The following is a 12147-nucleotide window of genomic DNA, read 5'->3' as shown; positions in this document are numbered from 1 at the left end:
AGGGCCAGAGATCATTTTGCAATTTTCGATCCATCGGTACCACATCTCCCCTAGGTGGTAATTGCATATATATGTCGCTATAAACTTTTTATCCTCTCAGTCCACGTAATCAGAATTACCAGTAGCGCTGAGTGAGCTGTTGTCTAGGAAAATGAAAGCCACGTAATTATTATTTAAACATATTCGGGCGTGCCCGTTGGTACAACTACTTCGCTACAAGTTGTTATTTTGTTACCTCCTGTCCGCTATATAGTCAAAAGATATTGAAACGCATAAACGTATTAAACTAAAGTAAGGGTTTCGTCACTGGCAAATAATTTTTTCTGATAGATGTTATTGTCCTGTGGGGTGCAGATTGCGACGACCTCATAATTCGGCACGAGCGATTTGAGCGCATATGGACAGTTAGACTTATATACATCGAAGTTTACGCTCAACATATGGGCAATCCTCTTTGGCTAAGGTTTTCTCGTTGACGATCTTTTTGACACACTTCTCGGAGTCCCATATTCACCGGAACTTCATATGTCTTCGTGCATCGTGGCGTGGTACTGGCCGACGCCGAAATGCCTATTTCTATTTTCTATAATTATGCGTATTCTCTCGTGGGGGAGTCGCAAAAACATGAAGTTTAATTTATGTTCATTCACAGAAATAATTTAGGGCACCCTTCGAGCTAACCGATAAGGGGTTTGGGTTGCAGCAGTTTCGGTCTTGGTAAGAGTTAAAGTTCAGTCGGTCTTCTTGGGACTTTGGTATTGGAAATATTTCGCGCTTCAATCGCGCTCGAGGACCATTCGACTATAATAAACCATATATTAATTGTGTGTGTTATATATTCAGGGGGTTGATATATCAACAATCGGGTACGGTCTCATACCCTGTGGTTCGAATCCTCCCGAACTCACATCGGCGATTGGCAATACGGGAAATTAATGGTGTTGGATTTTGTTTTAGTGCTTTGTGTAACTATAAGTAAGTCAATTGAGAATTGGATGCATATATCTGCTCACATTGAATTTAGTACTGTACCCAGTTATTAATTTTAACATGAATGTATTCCAAATAAAGAAACTCATATTATACAACGTTCATGTGAGGTTGTGAACCACAACACGAGATAGTATCATCTCTCAAATGCAAGTTATTCATTTCGTGCACAATGCTTCAAAACTTATTTTATGTACAAGGGGCTCTCACTCTGAAACACCAGCGTATGGGAGGGGTATGCGACGGATGCGACCGCATCCCCAAATGTTTGAAATTTTTTGCAAATTGATTATTCTAGTTTTGCGATAACTTCAAAAGAATACTCTAATCTGCTTCTTCACTATATTATATTAGCATTGACAGAAAATTGTACAATATACGTGGAGTAGGTATATATTTATAGTAACAGGTATATTTTTTCAAGGCAATACATTCATTGCAGTATATGTTATTAATTCGAGGACTCTTTGTTTGCCATTTATGGAGTTAACGGCACCATGACAAGCGTATGAACCGAGCATCAAAATTTCCATTATCCACATATTTTGATTGAGGTTTCAGCATATTATGACCGTATCCGCATATCCGCTATGTAATTGATGGACATTGGGCAATCTTCCCCCAGATTAGCTTGGAACTCGCATAGTTGGCTTTCCCAGATCTTCAGAGATGGTTTCCACATATTTATGACCTTGGTTTCTGAATATTATGACCGTATCACTGTCAGCTATGTCATCGATGGACATTGGGCAATCTTCTGTCAAATTAGCCTGGAACATGCATGGTTGGCCTTTCCTCTCCTTAGAATTGTTTTCTACATATTTATGATCCTGGTTTCAGCATATTATGACCGTATCACTGTCCGCTATGTCCCCGATGGACATTCGGCAATCCTCTATCAGATTAGCCCGGAACTCGAATGGATGGCGTTCCCCTCTTCAGACATCTTTCCCACTTAGGATGGCGTTTCCCTCTTCAGACATCTTTTCCACTTAGATCCTAGTTTCAGCATATTATGGCCGTATCAAAGTCCGCTATGTCATCGATGGACCATCTGCACCAAATTCCCCATCTTCTTACGGCCGTAAAGTCGATATTTTCTGCTTCTTCTTCTATGGCATAAGATATTCATATTTATAATTCATAAAAACTGTTATGAGATAATAATGATTGACACCAGACTTGCAATCTTGAATAGAATCACTTCTAGATTTGGTCAGCCCCACGTAGTAATAGAAAACGTTACCGGTACGTGTACCTGCATTTTTCTTTGAAACAATTACTGTACCAACATTTTCTTGCAAAGCAATACGGGCTGAAACCGGAAGTTTGTAAGGACGCATTCTGATTGGACAATGCGTCTAGGCGTTAGCAACTGCCGATAGCAACGCAAGCGCCGCGACTGTTATTATGGTTTTTGCGTATGATAGTATGATACTACGAACATTTGCCATGAAACTGCAAAAGAGATGTTAGGATTACGGAGTGTCTGGTGATAAAGTTTCGCTATAATAATAATACATACTATTTTGTCACGGTAATGTGTATTTCTGCGATTTTAGTTGAATTTGAAACGATCTCTTATTCCTATAAATAGGTATATTTTTAAGAGCGTATAATTTGTTGAAGAGAGCTTTACAGCACACTGTTGCTGTAATCACTATGGTGCATTGTGTTGTATTTGGGTGTGCAGCCACGCACAAAAGAAATCCGGGTCGATCGTTTCACCAATTTCCAAAAGATAAAAAGCTTGAAAAGATGTGGATTAATAGGATTAATAGAAAAAATTGGTCACCCTGCCCTACTTCTCTAGTGTGCTCGTATCATTTCAGAGTTGAAGATTACAGCCGTAAAAGATTGTCAGATGTACCAGATGAGTTTCAAAAAAAGAGATTGAAAAAGGATGCTGTGCCAAGCTGCAATCTTCGAGGTGAGGAAAGGGATACACGAATATACCAGCGTAAAACTTGTACATCTCAGCGTGCTAGTGGAACAGTGACTGCTGATGAAAAGCCAAGTTGCAGCACAGTTATGGTATCCAGCAAATCCAGTGGTAGTTCTGTAAATGACAGTACCATCACTATCCCATCAGAAGAACAATACATACCAAAGCAAGAGGAACTGGAAAAGATTCCACAGCAAGAGCAGTTGGAAAAGCTTAAAGGAGAAATAGCTGTTGCCCATAGTGTGATTGCTGCCCTTGTGGATAAAACCAGAAGCCAGGCGCAACAACTTGATCAGCTGAAGTGCGACACCGAGGCAACACTCCTCTCTATGGCTGCACAGTCATCACGAATACTGTCAGCAACAAATATGACCAATGCTGAAGTTCATAATTTCACTGGACTAAGTAAAGATATTTTTGAACTTATTGTAAAGCAGATTGACCGATTCCAGCCTTTGACTTACTGGACCGGCAAAATTGTGCAATCTGTGAGCACTTCTGACCAGCTGCTCATAATGCTCCTGAAAATGAAATTCGACCTGCCAAGTGTTTTTTTAGCAAAACTGTTCAATCTGAGCCATACCTCAATCAATAACATATTTTTGACGTACTTGCATGTCATGCATGAGCTATTTTTCAAAGAATTTTTGAACCAAGTTCCATCGGTTGCCAAGCATTTGTGCACAACTCCTCAGAAGTTTCATGGGATTTCAAATTGCCGCATGATTATAGACTGCACAGAATTCTTCATAGAAACCCCAAGAAAAGATCTTGAAGCAGCTTGCTCAAGTTTCAGTAACTACAAGAAACGACTGACAGCTAAATATCTAATTGGAGTAGCTCCCAATGGAGCAATAACTTTCATTAGTGATGGATACCCTGGAAGTACCAGTGACAAAATGATCACCAAGCTTTCAGGAGTATTACAACATTTCCAGGTCTGTATCAGCATTCGAATCATAGACAGATTATTATAGACAGACACATATCGTCTATTTAGGATATTAAAGTTGGAGGCTTTCAGAATGAATCAAATTATTGTTTCATGAAATTTGAATTACTATTTGATGACAATAAGTCCAAGTCTGAAATAAGGTTAGCTCCAGGCGTTCCATTGAATATTATTTAGCTATTTAAACATTGTAATCCGTAAGATTATATGATGCTTCTTTATAACAGGCCGGGGATTTAGTTCTGGCAGACAAAGGATTTGTCATTCATGAATTGATGCCAAGCGGAGTTTCGTTGAATCTGCCACCATTCCTAGCAGGAAAGAAGCAATTTACCGAGAATGAGGCAAAGTTCTGCAAAAAGATAGCTTCTTGTAGAATACATGTCGAGAGAGCTATAGAAAGAATCCGCAATTATAAAATTTTAAATTTGATTACTAGCACAAAGAGACCTTTCGTAGATAAGCTGGTGCAACTATGTGGAGTTCTAGTAAATTTGCAGTCTCCAACCATTCAAGGAGTATTTGAGCGATACCTTGAATCAAATAACCCAGTTTAGATTCAATGCAGAATTTCTCGTATTGTCTTGAATCAAAATAGTTGTAGTGCCTACAGCTTCAGCTGATATTTTGGAAACCGCAGATCTCTTTTGTTGATTGTGTCTTTCCTGAATGAACAAACAAAGATAGCTTATGAAATTGAGTATGAGTATATTCAGTCAAAATTAATGATAGCCAGATCAGGAAGAAATTATTTTGAAGATGTGACGTGTGGCAAAAACGTATCCAGATAGAAATTGGTCAATTTTGGCAAGTTTTCTTCGGTCCAATGATTGTCCTTTGTTACTGTTATGATTCGCATATCTTTTGTTGTCCACAGTACAAAGTGACACCATAATGTCTTAGTAGCTACCATTTCCGCTTGAGTTTGATGCCAATATTCGTGGTTTTTCTTCAGTACACCGCTCTGATCCAAGTATGTTGAAGTGTCTTTTTCTTGTTTCTCCGTCATGATTTGAATAAAAGTTTTGTTCCGGTGAGACCATGGACACTTAATTTCTAATACTCCTCTCATTCCATCAGCAGTAAGTATAATGCCATCGGGTGTGCACCCAAGATATCCACAAGGGAATAGAAATAGCCCAGCCTTCTCAACAGTGTTGCCGGTGACGTCTTGATAAGCTTTGACCGCTGCATCCTCGTGCATCTGGCCCCACATTATCGCACTTTTGCACGATAAATTGTATTCGCCACAGAGGGTTTTAAATAACGACTCGGGGTAAGAACCAGAGCAACTATGCCTATCAAAGGCTTTGATGACCCGTCCAAAGTTACTTCCAGTCAGTCTGTGACTGCGCATCCGACCCCATAACTGTGATTTGGATTGCAGCTTAGTTTCTTCAGCCACAATGGCAATTTGATCAGGTTCTACCCGGCACTTATGCAAGAATTCGTTCCTGTCTGCTTGGAATAATGGGAACAGATCGGAAATACTTTCTGTTATTCTAGCGGATGATGCTAAGTGTGATGGGGGCTCAGGGCCAGCAATCCATTTCATCGGGCACGTAGTATCAGTTTTGAACAAATTCATTTGGAAGGATTTTCTATCCTCTAGATCCAATTTTCTTGGCAAGGCACTGTATAATGGTTTGGACGATGGAAATAACTCTTTCAGTGGTTGAATATTTTCTTTATGCGCTCCTCTTGGACGCTTAATCCATGAATTTGGGAGGTCCGTTTTCGACATACCATTTTTGTTTACGTATATGGCTACTGTTGCCATGTGACTGCAGATCCATTTGCCTCGAGGGCATTCACACGCCGCACTACTAATACCGCCTGTCCCATCTATATTGACAATAACATTGTACTCTTTGTCCTTCCATGATGCCCTGATCTTTGCATTAATTCGGAACTCGTCTATTTTCAATGAAACTACATGATTTGATTTAATCTTCAGTTCAGCCTTTCCAATAACGCCCAGATCTTCAGAAAAGAAGGATAATGCACCTGCTAGTGTGATAATCTCCGTATCCATGAATTACTATAATATCTATCAATGTGACACTGCGACAAATGAGAAGTGAGATATTGGGCAATATCACGAGGAATAATCAGCAGATTCATCCTGACGGCAACTGGAACTTCATATTACTATAAAATAGCCTCAAAATGTTTTGTTTACATCCCTATTCCATACTATAGCATAGCAATACGCAGCCTACAGCCTACCTGACGACGCCGTAATCAGCAGTTACTAAGGACAACACTTAGTGACCAATCAGAAGCTAGGTAGCGTACTTCCGGTTTCAGCCCGTATAAGTTTAAAAATGTAAAGGAAGTTTAATTTATGGATTTCCTAAGTATGCAGCTTTTAGGTTGCTAAATTTCTTATTGCTCATCAAAGATTTTTGGTCATCGCCAAAAATAACACAAGCCAGCCGTAGTAGACTCGTCAGCAGTGGTCACTGGGTTGGAACAAAACATTTGAGGTCATAGGTGAACGAACATATTCAATCTATCAATCCGGATATGAGATGAACACGACTGACAGAGATAATGGTCGCATAAAACAAGGGATAATTTCTGCATATAGTGAAAATGATATCATATCGTTAAATCATATATTGGAAAAAGCAATCTAATATCACAGGCATTATTATTGCAGCTATGGTTCATCGCACACTAATCCAACAGAATATATGCTTGGTTTGTTGGCTCCTGCCACTTTATTCATGTCGAATTGCAATGAAAAATGTCTTTGTCTTTTGTGTAAGCTGAGGGTGTGTTGGTTGAGGGAGAATAAGATGTGTCGCGCTGTCGGGAATTTGTTGGATTCGAAATTTATACAGAAAGCAGGTGAGCTGTATATTTCTTTTAATTGGATTTTGCATGAAATTATGTCGGCTTTGATGATAAGCAGTATCCAAACTAATTCTTGTAGTTTTCGCCTATCAGGTATACGGTTATTGTCTACCATGTAGGTGGAGATCAGTTGCTCGCTAACTTGAGAAATAGCAAAAAATAGTGTAACTACTAAAAAGTCAGTAAAGGTTTTGAATTTTACCCAGATAATCCAATGGATAAGCATCAAAAGAGAAAGTTTTCGGACATCAACCAACATGCAAAAACTGCCGCCAATCCCTATCTGCATGCTGCATCCTACAAAGAAGAGCATACAAGTCTACTAACTGTTCAATTGAATTTAGTGCTGAAGATAACCTTGAACGAAGAAAGTTAACATTTACACCCATTTCTCGGCCAATAGGCCATTTGCAGGACTTCGATCACGTGACTAAATACGCATAGCAACCACAAATTGGTTAGCAAGCTACTTTCTCGCGCACCTACTTCAGTCCTAAATAACGCATAATGTACTGTTGATTTCTGGTTGTAAACGTTTCAGAAATTTGTTGTGGATGTCATCAGAGATTCACCTATGCTAGACGTCAGTCCTGTACAAAGCATTTCGAATGACATCGTCAGAATTACGCAGAAATCCCTCGGTAACGTAGTCGTATTACGGTACTCAACTCTGATCATATGTACATAAATTCTGGCATTTGATGCAGAGCGATTGGTTTATATTCTGGTAAGAGTATTTGTTAGTTCAAGTAGTACTATATGTCTGTTGTGGAGCCTGATTTTGGATGGAAGATATGACTGAAGCAGCTGGGACCCGCAAGGATCAGGATATACTGTCTGCTCTGCTGTCGTGTTGACATAAAACAATGACGCTGAACAATCGGAAGTATCTTTTGGGAAAACCTGACATCAAGACTAAACAAAGCAGTGCACTTCATTGTTGCCTTGTACAATGCTGATTTTATTAGCACAGATTGATTGACTACGTGATATTTAATGCAGCATTAAGTTAGGTGTGGATAGTATACTTATAGCCTACTATAGTTGTATTGTATAGTGGTAGTTGGTAATCATTGCAGTATTTTGATGATTGATATCGTTTGCAATATATATAGGATACCGCTATTTGTAAGCCTGAAGAGACAATTGATTAATGACTGCCAGTATGTTGATGTGTTAGGAATTCATGCAACATGCTACATACAATATATATATTAAACATCCTATGCTATTGTATGGCTTCTCAGTTAAACAATTCAACATATTTAGACCTCTATACCTATATTACATATACCCAAGTTATTGATCATGCTGCCAAGTGCCACTACCCGAAGAAAAATGATCATCAGCTCCAGCTGATGATGCAACAAACTGTCTGGATTACTTGATTGATTGCTTGGATTGGATTACTTTACTGTTTGGCACATTGCAAATATATTGAGTTTCAAGACATTGCTTTACTACATGTATACGAATTAATGATCTGATGGATTATCCCAAGAGAGCCGAACATAGGCAACTAAGAAATTGATGATGCCCTCGTAAAAAATTCAGCCTGGAGCCAATTATGATCACCGCATAAAATTTGGTCATGCGGTAAAAGGTAGTGTGGTTTCATGCCGACAGAAATTTCAGCAGATGATCTGACCACTGACTAACTGTCCGGAACTTCTTTCCCGATGCTGATGTCTGCTTTGAAAATAATATTTCATTTTCGTACAGCAAGATAAGCGCTCTTCCGTAGATGCCATGAATCCGTCTAGACCAGTGGTTCCCAACCTTTCTCCACCCACGTACCACTTCGAGGTTTTTTGCAGTGCTCGCGTACCACCTACATAATTTACGCACGCCGTGGGCGGTCGATTTTTTTTCCATCATTCATGACGTCATAATCACGTATTTGACCTATGTGAGGTGTAATAAATAGGGCGATATTTTACCTAAAAATCGTAGGATTTTGACCTAGAATTTAGAACTTAATTTTGACCTCACGTACGCAAATTAGGTGTTCTAGCGCATAATGTTAAAATTGCACTACTTATATTCATTTCTGGTTGGGACTGTCTGTTCTTACGAAGTAGTTTGGCCTGATAAAGCGTTTTTGACTTAAAAACTGACAAATTTTGACATCAAAAACTTTATTTTAGCGATATCTGACCCAGTAGTTACACCACGTATTAAGGTAGAGTTATTTAAAATTTGTCGTAGTACAACAAAATATACTTTCCCACATTCTCGGGTAGAAAGTGTCTGTCCTTACTAAGTAGCTTGCCAATAATGGAGAACTGTTCAACAGCAGTAGTTGTTGGCTGACAACACTGAAGTTGTGCGTACACTGCTCTGGTGACACACCATGTTGCTTCATTCTGACAATGCTGTCGTACATCACAATCTTTCATCATGCGCTTCTTGATAAAAGAACAATGAAATTCCCAAGTAGTCTTGCTTCAGTTAGGATATTGCGGTACGTTGACCATAATACCGTGTCAATTGTCAACCTATTTGTTTCGTTTGACAGTTTATGATCCACGATGAGCAGACAATGGGCCGTCTACAAAATCTACGATGCAAACGAAATGGAGGGGTCAAAAATTTTTTGACTCTGTGAACAATTTTGACAATTTTTTGACTTGACACGTCAATTTTGACAAAACAATCGCCCTAGTAATAGCAAATTCTATTAAACTAGGCATTATCAGCCCGGGTTGATGAGATGCATGGAATTGTTTTTTTACCACTAGTCAAAAAAATTCAAAATCAACCCCACCTAAACTAATAACTTCCATCGGTCGAAAAAACAAAATCTACTTGCGTACCACCTGGAAGACCTTCGCGTACCACTAGTGGTACGCGTACCACAGGTTGGGAACCACTGGTCTAGACAAGTGGCTATGGAGGCAGAGGAAAAGGCATGGGCATAAAGTGTCGGCAGTTATTGAACTTGATAAGGTTGACATGCATTCTTCAACTATTTTTTTATGCTCTGGGTATCGAATGCAAAACAAAAATTAATAAATAGCACTTCTTTCCAAGTATATTTGTAAATTCAATGAATCAAAGAATATCATTTGTTCAGAATATTATGAAGTCAATGCAACAGAAACAATGTTCGTCGTCTTTAGAGGATGTTTCTGAGTTGGTTGAACCAATGTACAGAGGGGGTCAGCAGCGAAGTACTATTTTACCTGAGTACTCGCGTCATTATGAGTTTAGGCTACTCCCACTTCTACTTGACCTTTTTGTCAGATTTGAGATCTTGTCAACTAGAAAGTAGCTTTGGCGCATGATTGACTCCCCTTCAAGCATGAGGTTGTCATAACAACTGGGCATAATAGCCCCGCAGTACCACGGCAACTAAATCAATTTTTGAAAATTGCACCTATTTGTAGTGCAATTACTCTTTTGCGTTGACCAAGAAGATGCGCCGCACAATGTTAACAGTTGTCACCTGGCATAAATTTCTATAACTATGCAACCCTCAACCAAATCTACTTCATGTAACGAATTTCTTGACTACTTTTCAGAAATTCATTTCTACTTCCATTTGAAGTACTTTTAACCTGTCTTGGAAGTAATTAGTTCTAGTTGTACTGGAGTATAAATTACGGAGTTACTTCTACTTCTACTCGGTTCCCAACAATGACTACGTTGACCACCTCTGGGTATAGGATGACCGATCTTGTCACTGCGGTTGAGCTGCTCTAAGATTTAATTGATAGTTACTTCTCTTAGTTCCCTAAATAGCGCAAATGTGAAATCAACTATTAGTCAAAATCGCGTGTGATTTTCCAAATCTATTTCCATCGCAGCTGCGAAGAAGTGCTAATAAAATCAGCATTGTATAAGGCAACAATGAAGTGCACTGGTTTGTTTAGTCTTGATGTCAGGTTCTCCCAAAAGATAGTTCCAATGTGTGCAGCGACATTGTTTTATGTCAGCACGATAGCACAGCAAACAGTAGGCTATATCTTGATCCTTGCGGGTCCCAGCTGCTTCAGTCATATCTTTCCATCCAAAATCAGGCTCCACAGCAGACATATAGTACTACTTGAACTAACAAATACTCTCACCAGAATATAAACCAATCGCTCTACTTCAAATGCCTGAATGCAAGTACATATGATCATAGTTGAGTACCGTCAGCACCGTAACTGCCGCACCCCAAACCCCCCAATTGGGGGGGGGGGCGAGCTCGAAGGGGGCCCAAAATCATTTCGTGAATTAGCATAAATCATAGCGTATTTTTTGAAAATTTATGCAAATTTTTAAAAAAACTTTCGCGCCGCGCGCGAATTCAAGCAGCCATTATTCTATATTATTGGATATTGGGCCATTACCGCGCCTCGGCCGACCGAGACATACAATCAACTTTTAGGCCATATAACATGCGACTCCAAGAGGTGTGCCAGAACGATCGGCAGCGAGAAAAGTTTGGCCGAAAAGGTCTATGCCCTTATGCAGACCGAAAACTTCGTTATATAGGCTATACAAAATACATATAGGTTTAATTGTCCATAGGCTCCTGAATGACTGGCGCCGAATGTTCCTATCTTTGAAATCTGAACCTCATGAGACAATTACCATCCCGCTGGGGAAAATTTTATGCCAGTGAAGAAATACCAATTTGAAATCGTGTGCGTCTCTTATAGTTTAGAAGCCTACGTTTGGGCGATTCTATATTTTTTGATATAGCAGACTGGAAGTCACGAAATAACACCATAACGAAGTCATATCAACGGGTCCGCCCGCCCGAAGATGTTTAATCAATATTTACGGGCCCTCCCGTTTTCAAGACACTTCACTCAGCTCAACCGGTAAATCTAATTAAGTGAGTAGAGAGGACAATAAATTGATAGCATAATATATATGCAATCACCGATCTGATTGACCGATTTTATCATGAATTATCGAAAATTTTCGCGCCTCGCTTTCGCTCGGCTCACAATACAGTACAGATAATTTCGTGACAAACGCGAACAACGTGACGAGGTGCTATTTAATTATTATTGAGTGGTCCTACCTTTTCAAACACACCTCACTCAGCTCTACCGGCAAATCAGATTACGTCAGCAGAGAGAAGATAAAAATTGATAACAAATACGCAATCCCCGATCATACTGACTGATGAAATCATAAATTTTCCGCGCTTCGCGCGCTTAGGCGACAAAAACTGATTCACTAAACAAAGTCCCAAAGTCTAAGATGAATAGTGGTAAACAGTGTATCGCCGGAGGGGGGGTCTGGGGGGCGAACCCCCCCAGAAGTTCGGTCTATAACCCTATGGGGGGCCCAAGACCAAAGTTTTGGGGGGGGCCTGACGAAGTGCTGTTACGGCCCTGAGTACCGTAATACGACTACGTTACCGAGAGATTTCTGCGTAATTCTACCGATGTCATTC

At 39.7% G+C, this 12147-nt stretch overlaps 2 protein-coding genes across 3 annotated transcripts in view; both read left to right on the top strand.

Annotated features, from left to right (window-relative positions):
• LOC145434472 (sarcoplasmic/endoplasmic reticulum calcium ATPase 1-like) overlaps window positions 1-12147 on the top strand; it is a 402254-nt gene that overhangs the window by 91575 nt on the left and 298532 nt on the right. The window lies entirely within an intron of this gene.
• On the top strand, window positions 2303-4926 carry LOC145434462 (uncharacterized). Its single transcript, XM_080311819.1, has 2 exons — window positions 2303-3873; window positions 4115-4926. The coding sequence occupies exons 1-2, from the start codon at window positions 2653-2655 to the stop codon at window positions 4442-4444; spliced, it is 1551 nt and encodes a 516-aa protein (XP_080167945.1). The 5' UTR covers window positions 2303-2652; the 3' UTR covers window positions 4445-4926.

This window comes from Botryllus schlosseri, chromosome 2 (assembly GCF_051294905.1).
Source record: "Botryllus schlosseri isolate E-star chromosome 2, Bs_hap1, whole genome shotgun sequence".
NCBI lineage: Eukaryota > Metazoa > Chordata > Ascidiacea > Stolidobranchia > Styelidae > Botryllus > Botryllus schlosseri.
The sequence above is the reverse complement of the archived record's forward strand: the minus strand, read 5'-3'. Positions and strand labels throughout refer to the sequence as shown.